This window comes from Microplitis mediator, chromosome 11, assembly GCF_029852145.1.
Source record: "Microplitis mediator isolate UGA2020A chromosome 11, iyMicMedi2.1, whole genome shotgun sequence".
NCBI lineage: Eukaryota > Metazoa > Arthropoda > Insecta > Hymenoptera > Braconidae > Microplitis > Microplitis mediator.
The window spans coordinates 13,246,452-13,263,708 of NC_079979.1; the positions used below are offsets into that span (position 1 = coordinate 13,246,452).

Here is a 17,257-nt window from a genome sequence, read left to right on the forward strand (position 1 = left end):
AGCAAAAAAAATGGAGTTTTTCATACTAGTATCCTTGGTTCAAGAATATTTCACTTGAATCAAGTTAATTTTTTTTTCTGTGTACGGAAAAAGTATATATTCAGGCAAATCTGAATATTTGCCGCATATATAAGACATATATCCAATATTGCCCGATATATCCCGGATATATACTTTTTTCGTACGGGAGCTGCTAGTGTCTTTTCCAAGATCGTGTATCGAGAAACCTATATCTAGATTTGTGTCTTGGTCATGGTATCGTACGCAAGAATATTAAAGATATCTTGAACACGGTGCAATGAAACAATGTCTGACGCATTTCTTGCACCAATAACTTACAGTAGGTACTTACGCATGGTTTGCTCAAGATCTGCTCAAGGCTCAAAGTCAATTTCAAGCCTTGAGCAGATCTTAGGCAAGCGATGCCCAACTATAATCTTTCTTCAGAATTGAGTTATAATCCGGCACGAATTTTTTGTGTAAGGCTTGCAATTTAAATCTGGTCACAAGTATCTGCAGCAAGATACATACGTAGAAAAAGACACTAGCACCTATCGATCTTGAAAGTAGACTCGCTCAAGAATTAAAACAGATTGTTATATAAGTATTTATTACATTTTTTCTTTTCAATATTAAGATTTCAAATTAAAGATTTTTGAACTTCTTCTGATCGAGGAAAAAATCTAGAAAAATACGTTTTGAAAAGTGTTTTAATAACGTTCTCATCTGACAAAATTTTTACTATTAAAATTTTAAAAATTCGAAAAAAGTTAAACCTAAAAATTGGATCCGTCTCAAATTAAGAAGTCCTACATGTCGAACTATTTTGAAATTCGTTTTGAATGAATATTTTTTTACACGCATGCAAATTCCGGGACTTAAACAATCAACTAATAAAATTCTCTAGAGGTCCTTACTCCCCCTCCCCCTTTATCAAACAGTATAAATTATTTATCAAAAAGGACAATCAGACATCCGAGAAATTTCCTAAGCTTCATAACAATGCACTTTAATTATAACGATACAGTCGAAACTCGTTATAAAACTAATAGTTTATCTCAAACTATTGCGGTACCTGGTTTATAAAAAGACAACAAATAGTCTTATAACGAGGTCCGACTGTACTGAAAAATAAAGGAATGAAAAGGTAACAAAAAAAAAATTAAAAAATCCACTTTAATAATTTTTATTCATTTTTTATATTTATATAACTCTAATAAACATGAACAATAATAAATAGACAAGTGTACAATACAATAAACGGAAGTGTGTTGCGTATAACCAGGCTGCATTTTATATTTCAAATAAATAAATTGCATCTAATTCGTCGATAAAGCATTTAAATAAATTCATTATTTATTTAATTAATTTAATTAATTAATTAATTTTTTGATTTTTTTTTTTTTTTGTAGTACTACTAATTATTTAAATAACTACTTTTACAAAATAAAAATATTTTACAGTTTTAAAGTATATATTATATATATAAATATGCAGTATGATATTTATCGACGAAGGTAAGCAAAGCTGATTATACGTAAGAAGTCTAGAAATTACAAATATAAATGACATTTTAATTAATTAATTAATTATAATTATAACTATAAAAAACAAATAATATCACAACGGTTAATAATAATCGCACCGATTGAGAGTCAAATGAGGTTCGAATAATTACGAGGTGAATTTTTGATTCGATGTTAGTATATATTATACTTTTCAAATTACCGAAGCTGATTTGTCTCCCAAATACATTTTATGTTTATTCCATTATATATATATATATTTTTTTTTCATTATTTATTTATTTATTAATTTAATTATTATTCAGATTAGGGGTATTAGAAAGCGTATTCGAGCTGTCATAGATTTTTTAATAAATATATCATAAATAATTACATTGCACATTTACTTTTATCGGACACGCTTATTTTACAGTGCGTTGATCCAACTTATATACATTCTTTCAGCTAATATTCATTGTTGTATTTATACTTCGTTCCCTGTTTTTTTTTTTTTTTTCGTAATTCTGGTCTAATTTTCCTAGCAACCTTTAGACTGAATTATTTTAAATATGAGGCTGAGAATATTGTGGAAATAAATATTTTTCAAAAACAGATTTCAAAGTGAGTGATTCAGTTGATAAATTTTTTTTTCTCGTTTTTAAAATTTGAATTTTTTAAAATTTCAATTGTGAAATTATTTTTGTTAAAAAAAAGAAGTTTATTATTTAAAAAAAAAAATAACCTCTGTACTTAGAATGAAAAATTAAAAAAAAAAATGGATTTACTGAATGAACATTTCACTAAATTAAATATCAATAATATATTGCAATCGCAATGGATTTTTGTATCAGCGCACAAAATGTAATTTACAGAAAAAAGAAAAAAAGAAGAAAGGGTTTGCAGTAGACTGTAAAAATACGGGAGTGATTGCGGATTTTCTTCCAATCCGATGTCATTCCACCGCTCAGAGTTTCGGAATTTTCACAAAAAATCACTCCGCATACGGAGTAAATTGGGAGTTTGTTTTTTCAGCTGAGTCATCCCGTACGGAAAAAGTATATATCCTTATATATTCGGACAAATCTGAATATATGCCGCATATATGAGACATATATTCAATTTTGCCCGTATGTATTCCGGATATATACTTTTTTCGTACGGGATTTCGGAGTGGTCTGGATTTGATTTAAATCCGCATTCACTCCAATTTGGAGTTTTAAAATTAAAATGTGAGTGAATTTTTCTCCAAGGGGATTAAATAAACGCACAATCATTCACTTTACTTTCTTAAAATAAATCAGTGAAAAGACCTGCAAATCAGTGAATATTCCCAAGTAGTCCCAAGTATATCACTGATTCCTTTAGTGATGTACTTGGGACTATTTGTGCAATGAATTTTGACTGATTGGAGTACTTTTCACTGATTCATTTTAAGAGAGTACATTCAGTCCAGATCCAATCCGCGTTACACTCCAAATTTTTTTCAGTGTATACTGTAAAAAATTAGCGGAGTAAATCCGGAGTGAATGCGGACCGGATGATTGTTTATTTATTAAATGCCCCCGAAGTGAAATTTACTTCGAAGGAAAGTTTAATCTCATACTGAAACTCCGACTCGGAATTAATGCGGGTTTCAATAAAAACCAGATCACTCCAAAATCACCTCGACGAAAAAACAAACTCCATATACGGAGGGATTTTTTTTAAATCTTTGGAACTCCGAGTGACGGAGTGAATTTGGATTTAAATAAAATCTGTAATCTCTCAAAATTCACTCCAAATTTTCTATATCTACTTTTTTACCAAAGCGAGAAAATTTGCCTTTTTTCCATCATAACTCTGCCTCAGTATAAGAGATTACTCTTGTTTTCCGGCCTCACACACCTGAAAAATTTTTTCGACAATCATCAAAATTCTAACCCGCGCTTCTCTGCTAACCACTCGGCTAGAGACCAGTGAAATGCAATTTACAATAAAAAATGAAAGACAAACTTATACTTAATAAATGTTTGTAAAATTTATCAACTGAATTTAGTGTTTAATAAAAATCTTAAACAGTTAATCAGCATATATATTAATTAGTATATTATTTAGTAACTATAAGTAATATCTGAAAATGACGGATGATTATAATAATAATAATATTAAATCTAGACAATATAAAATAGTTAAACGATGATAGCGAGACTGAATTATAGAATAGATATCTAATCGTATTGCTGCTTTATTGAGTTAAAGTGAGACACGGGGGTGTGTAGGACACCCTACTGTACACCCTTTAAAAGTAACTATCCAGCATAACCAATCCGCCCCTTAAAACTTTTAGTTTACTACGATACTTAACTCTATTCACTATATTCTTTACCCTTAATCCACAATATTCACAATACTGTTTTTTTTTTTTTTTTTTTTTTTTTTTTTTTTTTTTTTTTCACGCGCACACACACCCTTTGAGCTGCCGTGACAATAATCACAAATCATAAGAATATATTTAACGATCGTCCTTTTTACGACACAACTCATTAAACTCGTTCTCAAAACCTTTATATTATTAATTTATATTCTTAATAATTCTCTTTATGGTGTTTTGTATATTTCATTTAAACATGTATAATTATAATTTTTCTTAATTAGTGAAAGCTCAATCTCTAAATCGCGGCTTTGGAATCAGTTCTCTTGGAGTGAAAAAGAAAAACTTTAATTAAATTTGGATTTGTCATAGAAATTATGTACATCTTTAGATTTCTTTGATGCTTTTGCTGGAATTGAAATGCGTTATGGTGGTGAAAAGACTGTGGAACGTTTTATTAAAAGCTCAAAGGTATTAAATCTCGCTACACGCAAATTGTAAGAAAGAGTTACGATCTTTTGATATTCTTTTTAACATCAATAATATTAAATCCTCATTTTTTTCTTTGATATTTTAATGACTTTAGTTGCTTATAAAATGAGTTTTTTTTTTTAAATAATAACAATTTTTTTTTTTTTTAACAAATTTTTTGTGCATAATTTTCACAGACGAGATATAGACAATGAATCAAAATTTTTTTTTAAACAAAATTTGAGAAAATTCTGGACAAAATGTATTTCTAAAATTAATTTCTTTGTTTTATGATTTTTTTTTAATTTCTAAATTAAAAAAAAAAAATTACGCGGCTAAATTTTGCCCTAAAATTTATAAAAAAAAAATTTTTGATAAAATTTCATTTTATTAAACTTCAGTTAATTTTATATCGTTCACTGTTTCCTTAAAAAAAAAAAATTTATTTGATAGAAAATAAAAAAAAATGATGATACTGAAGTTAGCCGACGTCTTATAATTTTTCTAATTTTCTACATGTGCACATTTTGAGTTTTTTTTTTTTTTTTTTTTAATTAAATTGTTGAAAAAAGAAAACATCCAAAAATTGTTAATTGTCTATGATACTGAAGTTAGCAGGCGTCTAACAATTTTTGAATTTTTTTAAAAACAATAAATTATAAAAAAAAAAATATTTAAAAAAATTGCACTTGTAGTTTTTTAAATTTTATACATGTACATATTTTTAGTTTTTTTTTTTTTTGTAATTGATTTGTTAAAAAAAAAAATCCAAAAATGTTTTATTGCCTGCTAACTTCCGGATCACAAAAAACTGATTTCCAAATTCCGCTTTCGGTTTAAGATTTAAAGAGTAACTACGTATGCTTAGCAATATTTAACCCTAATATTTAAGACAAAATTCAAATCTACATCATTAGAAAAAACGAATCCTCAAAATTTATTTAATAAAAGAAAAAATTTTTATGGAAGTCATAGCTGAATTTTTTTTTTGTCTACTTGATTACTGGCATGGCATAATTTTACTTATCGAAGCTAATATTTTTTTTTTTTGGCAGGAAATATAGAAACCAACTCCATTAAAAGCGTCGCAGTATTTAGAATAAACGCGAATATAAAAATGAGGAAAATTATAAAACATTATTGTTACTGTTATTAATTATTAATTATCAATATTAACTATCAAGAAAATTCATCATTTGATAGTATACAATTTTCTACAATACCGACGTGCTTTGGTATGCATTTAATTATTAATAATTAATTAATTCTCTTCTCAAAATATTATAATTTCATTTAAATCGTCGGTCCACTTTTTAATACAGTAACAATCCGTAGAGGATTTTTTGGCAGTTCAGTTACTATTGATAAATTTTAATTTAAAATTACTAGTATCTAAAGTCAATTTACCTTTTATTCACTCGCTATCTTTGGTCTATTCTATACCAACTGTATTTAAATATTTATTATCCAATATTGTTTTTTTTGTTAATTATTTAAGCCAATTATCACCGAGTGACACGCAGTCCTGTTTATCAGTCGTAATTGCTCGCTCTTTTATACACTCATTGTTATTTTTATTATTATTTTTTTCTTTTAATAAATAATGCCAGTTAAAGTGGCGTCTAAAAATTTCTAGGACCATTTATAGATAAATTTTACAAATGCCCATATTTTTATTTTTAATTATAATTTTAAACATTTATCGTTAGTTAATTAAAGTACTTTGGAATCAGCTCTCTCCACATTTTTCCTCCAATTTTTTTTTTTCTACACCAAAAATTCCAATCTACTTTAAAATTATTTTTGGCTAATTATTTATACTTTTAATTATTCTCAATTATTTTATTGATTAGTAGATTTAATAGAAATCTTAATTGTCATAATTATCGAATAAAGTTGCAATAACGTGGACACCGAGACTAGGCTTTTTTTTGACTTCTTAATTTATTTGAGTCACTAAATTCCAAAAATTTAAATAAATTTATTTAAATTCACTTTAATAAACATCGAAAAAAATTTAACTAAACGAATTTACTAAATATTTTGTTTTTAAAAAGTCATTAAAGTTTGCAGGTGAACGAAAACGGCCGTCAGTTTGTTAATACAAATGGCGGCAGGCGCTCACAAAATGGCGTAGGTGTAAAATAGCCTAGTCACATGAAAAATCGTCAGTCTTTAGAAAATATTGAAAAAGTAGGCTCATTGTTTTAAAAACCCATCAAAAATTTCATTAGAAAAAAGGATAATTTAAAAAAAAAAACAATTTGATAAACTAAACTCAATCTAACAATTAATATAAAGTATTGAGCATATGTTAATGTAATTAGTATATATATATATTAATAAAGATCATCAAAAAACATTTTAAAGGGAATGTTATTTATTTCTAACCTCTATTTCGACTCGATTAATCAAATACTTCTTTACTGCACTCCAAGTACAGTCGAAGCTCTCTAAAGTTGCCCTTCCTTAAGTTGCAAGCTCCCTAAAGTTGCTCGGATTGTCTCCCACTTGTCTTGTAAAAAGACGAATCAGAATTCAAAATTCTGGCGCGCGATTTAAACATAGATAAATGATTGAATATTTTGTTATGCGAGATAGTTAACCTAAAAATACAATTTTTGTCATCATTAATCAGGAGACACAGTAGTGTAGTGAAAAAAATTTTTCAGAAAATTCCTTTCGAAAAATAAAACTATCAGAGCAACATATAAATAATTAACAAAAGTATTTTCAAGATGCAATCAATTTTATTAATTTTTTTTTTAATTTCTGCTAAGAACAGATGAATATTTATAAACTGTTGAAAAACTGTCAGATCCCTGGTGGAAATTTTTCGGACTTTTCTCTGAATAACTCTTAAAAAGTCTGTAGAAATTTGAAAAAGTCTTTAGAACTGTAGAACTGAGTTTTTCAGAGAAAATTCCGAAAAATTTCTTACAGAAATATCTGCTATTTTCACAAGTGTCAGTGTAGTTGACACAAGAAAATAGCCAAATTTTAGTAATAACATCTTATAAATAATGCAGAAAATTGTTTAGTTTTTTTATCTGAAATGTTTTCCATTTTGTTTTTTTACTTAACATTACAACATTAAAAATAATTAAAGAACCATTTAAGGTTAGCCTCGACGCATGTTTAATTCGGTTTGTTTCGACTTTGTGACGCACCGGAACGCGCATAGGGGAATACATTATTCTTGAGAGAATCCAGAGTGGGGAGAAGGGGAAACAGCAACTTTAGGAAACTTCGACTGTCAATAAAAAAAAAATGAAATAAATAAAAACTTACCGAATTATCTTGCTTGTATCGATTCTCATATTCGTCGTTTTTATTTAAATTTAAATCACTAGAAATAACTCGTTGTCTTTGAAGACTCGATAAAGTGTTTAAATTAATCACAGTTTTATTTATTTCAATAAATAAACCAACTTATTAATTTAGATGATGATGATGTTGATGTTGATGGTGATGTTGATATTTGATGATGCCGTAGTCGATAATTAGAGCTCTTCAGAAAGCGCAATAGGTGCACGCGAACCAGCCTTCATGTCTTTGACACCGATACCGATGTCATCAACCGGAGTTGGCACGAGCTTTAACTGATTCCCATTAATCTTGATGTCGTTTACTGAGTGTGACCGCCCGTGCGTTACCAATGGCTTTGGCGGCACTACCGCTGGTCCTCCCGATGAATTGGCATTTGGATTCCCAGTGGAAGTGCAATTACTTCCACTGACATTTATCCCGTGTGAATTTGTGCTCATGTTAACATTACAATGTGAATTTGAATTGTAATTTGAATTACTATTACTATTACTTTTACTATTACTATTACTATTGCTAATAGTAGTAGCATTAGCGTTTGTATTTACATTCGCGGTAGTTTTGTTTGCTTTTAACTTGGCCTTAAGAGTATTGGAGTTATAAGAGTTTGAGTTATTGCTATTTATTGTTGGTGTGATATTTGAATTATTTTTAATGTCTGCATTTGTTGTTGTTATTGTTATTGTTTTTACTGGTGTTGTTTTATCGTTGGCACGACTTTCATTGCTATGATTAGTCGAGGTAGTCTTAATACTCAAAGTTGAAGACGGTGTGATATTTGTCAGCTGACTTGCTGACTGCGAGCGCACCGTCTGATTATTTCCGGTCAGTTTGTCTTTCAATGCCATCTGGTAAGCGACTTCGAAAGCTTGACCAAGGGTTAATATTACTTCTGTGGCTTGGTCCTATAATCAATTTTTGTTTTTTTATTTCTTAAATTAGAAAGCGAGTTTTTATTTTAAGCAAAAATATTTTTGGGTAAAAGCTATTGTTTGGGTAAAATTAAATTTGTACAGTTAGAAATTTTGTGTATTTGAGTTAAAAAATTATTTGGTTAAATTTTTTGTGTTGATTTTCTACACAGAAATCTGTTAATTCAACACAAACCGTTTGTGTTATTTTACTTTAACTGATTTTTTATGTTAAATGATTAAAAACTCTGGAATGTTACACAATTCTTGTGTTATTCGAAAGTTTTCACAAAATTTGCGTGTTTAGCTAAACACTCCCGCGCGTTTCTTTATTACTGTTACCAAGCAAAGCGTTTTAGCAGCATTGTCTGCAGAGAAACTTGGATTATAATTGAATTACAATTAAATACAATGATACCCAAACAGCATTCTAGTCGGAATGACTGCTTTACGATGTCTTTTTGAAGGTGTCCTCAAGAAGTCTTATAATGACTTCTTAAAGGTGTCATTTTTAAGAACTCTTAATTGAGAGTAAATAAGACGTCAGTTTTGTGACGACTAAATGTATTCTTTTTTAAACTTCTTTATGAAGTCAAAATTAGAATCTCCTTAAAGACGTCATGGTAAATTCATACTGAAGTCTTATTTGCGAAGTCAGAAAAAAGAACTCTCTGAGAACTCTTTTTAGACGTCTTACTGAGTTCGCTAGGTGGCTCATTTGACATCTTGAGAACTTCTTAAAGGCTTCTTTATGATGTTGATGAGACGCCCAAATCATAAATAGGAATTCATTCAGAACTCATCAAGACATCATTTTGATATCTGGATAGATAACTTGGATATCTTTATGATCAGGTTCAATGTTTTTTTTATTCTCATTTAACGGGAGGATAATTCATAGCTCCGTTTTTTAGAAAAATCACAGAAAACCGAACTGATTGTTTGCTAACTTGACAGAAGTTGTACTAAGGTTAGATCAGTATACTTGAGATGGTTAGGTTATGTGCTTATATTCATGAGTTAATTTTAACACGAAAAGTCTGTTAAATTCACACAAATTTTCTGTCAAAATGACAGATTTTATGTTTAATTATTTAACATAAAAATTGTGTTAAAGATCAATACAAACGCGAGGTGTTGAATTAATACTAAACTTTGTGTAGACCGTTTGCAACACGATTTTGTTGAAGTTAACACAAAATTTCAAACTATGTAGGGAACGATTTGAATCAAGTTTCAGGATTCGGTTTTTGAAAAATATTTTTACTGTCAATAATTTTCGGGATAAATAAATAAATAAATAAATTACCATTGTGGGTACACAGAATACATGACAAAAATGTGTACGACTTGCGTGATCCTTAGTAATGTATGCGAAATGCGTTAAATCATCGGCATCCTGGCACGCGCAATGAATATTACGAATTTCATGATCGCAAATCGGTTCCTGGGTCAAGCAATAAAAGAAAAAAAATTATTAAAAAAAAAATTCAACTTGAATGACAAATTTTTTGTGATCCGAAGTTAGCAGACAATCAACACTTTTCGGATTTTTTTTTTTCAACATTTTGAATTAAAAAAAAAAAACTGTAAATATGCACATGCATAAAATTTAAAAAACTAGATGCAATTGTCTGAGAATTTTTTTTCTAATTTATCGTTTTTTAAAAAAATCCAAAAATTTTTAGACGTCGACTAATTTCAGTATCATAAATTTTTGACAATTAAATTGCTCTTACATTAGTATTCGTATCCAAAAATCTGACCCCGCGGTAAGAAATCGCTAGTGTGATAGCCAGGCTCACACGAGGATCTCTGCAAGTGTTTTTGAGTTTCTGTATCGATTTTTTAGTCGACTCGGTGCCACGCAATTCTTTGACTACTGTAGAACCCAAGTACTAAAGATAAAAAAATAATAACCATGATGAAAAGTCTTAAATTTCTAACTGAGTTTTTGGACTAGACAATAAAAATTTCAAAATTTTCTTAAAATAGACTTACATTGGCGACATAGGTGATGTTGCCGGAGACTAGAACCTTGGGCTGGTGCCTCCACTGAGTTTTTAGGGTCGAGGGCACACCAAAAAGTAACTCAGAGGGCGCACGTATCTCTAGTTGTTCTGCAGATGGAGCACTTGCTGATGAAGTTCCGTTCTGTGGTCGCTGAGGAGGTTGGGGTGCCGGGCGATTCTTTCGGTGCCTCAAGGTGCCGGTAGTGGTTGCGTTCGTTCCAGTCACCGTTGTTGTTGTTGTTGTAGTCGTTGATGTTGTTGTTGAAGTTTGCGTGGTATTTCTATTATCTTGAGAAGTCTCAGGCAACTTATCGCAGATTTCATCTTTTAACTGCTGAATATTAGTTTTCTGTAACGAATTGTCGAATATTCCTATAAGCTACACTAAAATTACTTCGCGGGTCTAGAATAAAATTTGATTCAGGCTCGCTTCACTTTATTTTCTTTTCAAGTTATCGATTTGCCGACGATATTCTAATAAGACCTCAACTTTTTCGATTTAAACCTTCGTCCATCGCGCGGTCTCGTCACCGATCGTTCGTCGCGCCGCGGCGTTTCGCTGCCATGTATTTAATATTTCGTGTTGCTAAGTATCATAACTATGATTTTAAAAAATTAAAACCACACGAGCTCAGACGACTAGACAATTGTAATTTTTTCGATAATTTTTTAACTAAAATAAAAACTTTGTATTAATCAAAAACATTAAAAAAAGAGATGAACTAAATGAGCCGAAAATGAGCCGCTGATGGTAACTGGCAACACTGCGAAAAAAATCCGAACAAATTCAACGCCCGAGTTTACTTACGTCAGTAGCAAATCACCGCGTTTCTCAGGTTTTCCAACAAAAAAAAATTATTTTTTTAATATTTAAAATATCGGACAAATAATCATCATTCATTCATTCGATACTAAAAAGTGTAAAAGAAGAACTCAAAATTTCAAAAAACTAGGGAAATTATTTTCTTTTTAGATAATCTTTTAATAAAAATTGTGGCGCTGCGTTTATAGCGTCACGGACAAAGGGTTAAGTTAAATTTTTGTCAACTTTTAGAGCTTTTTTGATCTTACTTGTCTTCGAGCACGACACTCATTCACCTTAATTTTGACTTTTGTGCCTTGTAATTTAACTCGAATGTCTAAACCGAGTGAATTTCGACTTGATTTTCATCTCCATAAAAAAATTCGATGCTGTCTTGTGAAAAATGGCTCGAAATTTCGGCTAAATCCGAAGTCTAAATCAAGTTTTATTTTTGACCCGGGTTAGAACTTGTTTTAATCTCTGTGTCTTTTTGGGGTTCTTATTCTTTTATATTTTTTGGGTTCAGGACAATGGTAAGAAAAAGAAAGAAGTCGATTGGATGAGGGTCTAGACTCGAGAAACCGGATACGAAAAATAAAAGCAAGTGGAAAAAGAGTTACCGCATTCTTACCAGATCGGCTAATGATCATATCTGCGATTTCTCGAAACTATGAAATCGTTTTTAATCGAATATAGTATTAGATCGTATACTTAAAAGTATTATAATTTTGCTTAAATATTAGTTTTTTTTTTTTTTTTTTCGTGGTCTTACTAGAGTAATTTTGGTAAAATAAAATAACTTCAAGTTTAAATAAATTTTTTTTTAAAATGTGTAGACGACACACAATAAAATGACTCAATTTTATTTTTAAAATAAAAAAAAAAAATAATTAATTGGACTAGTGTTGGTTTTTTTTTTTTTTTTTTTTCAAATTAAATATTTATAGCAAAAAATGAATCGATAGATTAAATTGTCACTAGTTCAATTTTAGACTAAACTCTGAAGTTTTTTTACTTCCATTAGTCACGTAGTGAATTTTTCAACTCCGATCGCTAAAGCCGTTTTTTTTCGTACTAACGAGTAAAATATTTTCATTATGAGCCGTTAAATTAAAAAAAAATCTTATCGAGGAAAAAAAGGTGAAATAATAACGTGTTATACGAATATGTATAAATATAAATATATATATATAATATTTTGTACGCACTCATGTGCAAACTTGAGTACGATATGTTTATTTCTAGTCTAGTATGGTATATAAGCTAATTAATGAGTAACTAGAGTAAGAGGAGTGCAGGTAAAAAAAAGTGCAAGCACAGCGAGGGTGTGAAGGAGACTTATAGAATAAAAAAAAAAAATAAAAATAATGATAATAAAAAACATCAAGTTTGCGCTCGAACGAAATGAATGAAAAGCCATCGCACAGTGCCGAGCTCACACAATGTCCGTATCTCCAATTAGCCACGTTATTTACATTATAACGCGGTGCTAGGCGATCGAATGAAATCGTTGTTAAATTTTATACATATATATATATGCATATATAAATATATATATATATATATAAATACACATGTACATATAAATAGAAGTGTAAGTTACAAGGGGACAAATGAGTATAAGCGCAATAGTCACCCCATATGTATATATATATATAAATATATATATATAATTTTATCTAGCTACTCGACAAGAGTATCGAAACATTCTCTCATTGTGTCGATGATCGAAAAGCACCCCATAGTCGAGTTGGTTTCTCATGTAGCCTGTCTGTCACTGACAATGTCTACTGTCCCATCAAGTACTCGGTTTCCCTGTTTCCCTTTTCATTTACCCAACTCAACATATATATATTTATGTGTGTGTGTATAATATGTGACTGCTATGCAATAAAGTACTAATTTGATTGGAAGTTATTGACTAGGGATACCTGGATCTGCTGTAATTATCTAGGGTAACTTATTTCTGGAGCATTTGTTGGAGATTAATTTGAATTTGATATTTAAGTTTTTAGCTGTTTAATTTTAATTGTTCAAGTATAAAATTTTAATTTATTATTTAAGCTCTAATTATTTTTTTAACTAATTGGATTAGGTTAATTAATTTGTAATTAAATTTTATAAAAATTTTTTAAATCTGTTTTTAAAATAATTTTTAGTACAGTCGACTACCCGTCATAAGTCTGCCCTTCATAAGCCTCTTCCCCTCAATCGGGAGTTACTGAGTCCAAACAGCTTCCCCCACTTAACCACTCTAAGGATTTTCGTACCAGAGAGCCCGTTATAAGCCTCCGTTAAAATTGTCTAAATTATAAACTAACAATAGGAACAAAATATCTAAATAAATGATGAAAATTTACTATCGATGTTTCGCGGAGAATAATTTAATCATTATTAAGTAAAATATTATTTATTGTTCATAGTTGTAATCATTAATTACAATTAAAGCTTCTGTTACAATTTAAAAGTTTTATTGATCATTATGTTGATCAATAAAATTATTATTATCATTATTGTAATTAATACCGTTGTCATTATAATACTTTGCAATCAAATTATTATTAGTGTAAAAAGATAAGTATTTATTTTGGCGCTATAAGTACTAGAAAAAATTGGGATAGTGATGTATGTAACAAAACGTAAATATGACGTTTAAAATGGTATAAAATAAAACAGGCTTATAACGAGTAGTCGAGAATAAAACTAAATGCACGGTAGTGGGAGGGCTAACATTCAAAGAAAAAATTTCCTTACATCCCCTAGACCAGGCTTATAACGGGCAGTCGACTGTAATCGATGTCAAAAAAATTTCAAGACTTAAAATAATTTTTTTTTTTTCAAAATTGACATTGCAAAAAATAAAAAATAAAAACTTACCAAATTGTTTAGATCTTTATTAAGATCTTCTAAATTAGATCCACGTCCATTAGTAGACAATGACCTCGGACTAGGACCAGTGACCGAGGCCAAAATCCTCTTCCGATGAGCGGGTTTGTGTATCTCGAGCACGGCCGCCAATTCGACTTCCCAAACTCTTTTAACTCGGTCCATATCTGTGTATAGATGTTTTTTAAAAGTCTCCAAGTAGTTCTCTAAATTTATTCCCTTGAGCCACTCCTCGAGTGTCCGCGCCTGGGACCCAGATCTCTTGTCGACGCGCTTGTTCAGCGACAGCGAGGCGTTCATTATCACAGCGCGCTCCGTGTCGCTCGTTATTCCCATGTCTTTTAGGTCCGATTCTTCCAGTACTCCATTCTATTTTAAATTCACACAATAAACACAACATTCAGTCTCTATCTATAAGTATAATTATAATTTTGTTAATTTTCTGAACAAGTTCAGGCGGAACTAACGAATCAAAAATGTGTGAAATTCTTTTAGCTTTAGTAACTACTAAAGTTACCATTAAAGTTCATAGTTTTCATATATAATAATATAACAAGCTCATAAATTAATAATTAATTTGTATTTAATAACAAAAAGTCGTGAATTTATTCAGTTATTATTTACGTTCGCGGCTCGACAAAAAATGTGGCAGCAATCGACTTTTTTATGTTCGACATAACATACAATCATATACTTCGTAGATATTATATTTTCCTCATACATTTCTCGCTTTATCCGGCCCGCTGTTATTAATCCTTAATTAATAAAAAATTTTAATATTAATCATTTAAATAATTTGAACGGCAACTAGATCTTCCCATGCAGGAGTTGCCAGAGTTGAACAACGGGCCCCTACTTGGGCCAGCACTGGGGAACCTAGCTTAGGCACACCTATATTGGCCCATGCTTGGCTCAAGATTGGGTACTCAGTCCTGGCCATCCCAATCATTACCCAAGCGTGGGCCAAGACTGGGTTCCCCTGTCTTGGCCATTCAATGGCAACCCAGACTTGGGCCAAGGTAGGAATACCCAAGTTTGGCTATTTTTATGGTTTAATAACTAGATCATAGAAATGTATGAGTTCAACATTAGTAGGTTCGTCCACACGGAAAAAAATAAATACTAAATGCAACATGATGCAGTCTTGGTAAATAAACATGATGAGATCATGTTGCATCCACATGATTTGTCATATTCAGGCTACATGATAATCATGTTGCGGTAGCATGAGAAAAATCATGTGGCAGCAACATGATTTTTATATACACGGAAAGAAAATTATGGGAAGTTTTGCTATGCATTATGGGAATGGTTCCCATAATGGTATGGGAATAGTACCTATACTACTATAGGGATGGTTCCCATATATTATAGGAACCATTCCCATAATAGTATGAGAATAGTTCCCATACCATTATGGGAATAGTTCCCATAATATTATAGGAATAGTTCCTATACCAATATGGGAACCATTCCCATAATAGTATGGGAATGATTCCCATACCATTATGGGAATAGTTCCCATAATGATATGGGAATGGTTCCCATACCATTATGGGAATGATTCCCATAATATTATGGAAACCATTCCCATATCATTATGGGAACTATTCCCATAATTATATGGGAATCATTCCCATACTATTATGGGAATGGTTCCCATATTGGTATAGGAACTATTCCTATAATATTATGGGAACTATTCCCATAATGTTATGGGAATCATCCCTATAATATCATAAAATTTTTTTTTTGCACAATAGTGTAGAAATTTCCCAAAATTTGAATTTCCTTGAATGTTTTGTGCTGACAAAAAATTCTTGTTAAAAATTTTAATGTTTTTTTGCCAAATACGATTTTTTTTTTCAATGTTTGAATTTTTCTTTTTATGTTTAATAATATTTCTGTGTATTGTAGAAGTGATTACCTCACTTCTTTAAAATAATTTTTTCATGATAATATGGGAACCATTCCCATAATATTATAGGAATGGTTCCTATAATAGTATGGGAACTATTCCCATAATATTATGGGAATGATTCCCATAATGGTATAGGAACCATTCCAATTGCATTATGGGAATCATTCCCATAATATTATGGGAATAGTTCCCATACTATTATAGGAACCATTCCCATAATATTATGGGAATGGTTCCTATAATTTATGGGAATGGTTCCTATAAATTATAGGAACCATTCCCATAAATTATAGGAATGATTCCCATAATATTATAGAAAGTATTCCTATAAATTATAGGAACCATTCCTATAATTATAGGAATCATTCCTATAGTGTTATGGGTATCATTCCCATAATTATAGGAACTATTCCTATAATTATGGGAAACATTCCTATAATTATAGGAACCGCTCCCATAATTTATGGTCGCAATTCCTATGATGGTATAGGAAAAAATTTCACAAAATTATGGGAACCGCTGCTATAATTTTCTTTCCGTGTAGCCTTAATAGCATGAAATTAAGCTGCAACAACTAAATATTTTTGCTTCAGAAAAATTATTTATTATCAAGCAACAATCAAGCAAAAAATCGATTTTTTGAAAATCCTGACTACCCCTAACCCCTTAAGCAAAAATATCATTTACAAATGATTTAATTTGATAATTTACTCTAATTTTCATCTGCAATATTATAAATCCGAAAAAATCTAGTTACTTGATAATAAATAATTTTTCTGAAGCATAAATATTTAATTGTTGCAGCTTAATTTTATGCAATATTAAGACTACATGAAAATCATGTTGCTGCCACATGATTTTCTCATGTTACCGCAACATGATTATCATGTAGCCGAAACATGACAAATCATGTATATTTACCAAGACTGTATCATGTTGCATTTTCTATTTATTTTTTTCCGTGCAGTAGCTATCGATCGGACCCAGCAATCAGAGGGACGGCAGTTCGCGCCCAGAGCCCAGTAGAATTTTTACCGAGTTTTTTTCACATCATGTACCTCCCTTAGATATT

At 30.3% G+C, this 17,257-nt stretch overlaps 1 protein-coding gene across 6 annotated transcripts in view; it reads right to left on the minus strand.

Annotated features, from left to right (window-relative positions):
* Positions 1-1,170: 1,170 nt before the first annotated feature.
* The window catches only part of LOC130678017 (ankyrin repeat and sterile alpha motif domain-containing protein 1B), a 76,625-nt gene continuing 60,538 nt past the window's right edge, over positions 1,171-17,257 (minus strand). For 4 of the 6 annotated variants that reach the window (XM_057484987.1, XM_057484986.1, XM_057484985.1 and 1 more), the window contains 5 exons: positions 14,256-14,633; positions 10,566-10,925; positions 10,304-10,462; positions 9,874-10,011; positions 1,171-8,558 (listed from right to left, as the gene is read on the minus strand). In XM_057484987.1, coding sequence (XP_057340970.1) covers positions 7,830-8,558; positions 9,874-10,011; positions 10,304-10,462; positions 10,566-10,925; positions 14,256-14,633 — 1,764 coding nt within the window. In that variant the 3' untranslated portion in view covers positions 1,171-7,829. The remainder of the gene's footprint in view (positions 8,559-9,873; positions 10,012-10,303; positions 10,463-10,565; positions 10,926-14,255; positions 14,634-17,257) is intronic. The other 2 variants (XM_057484984.1, XM_057484983.1) reach the window with 2 other exon arrangements.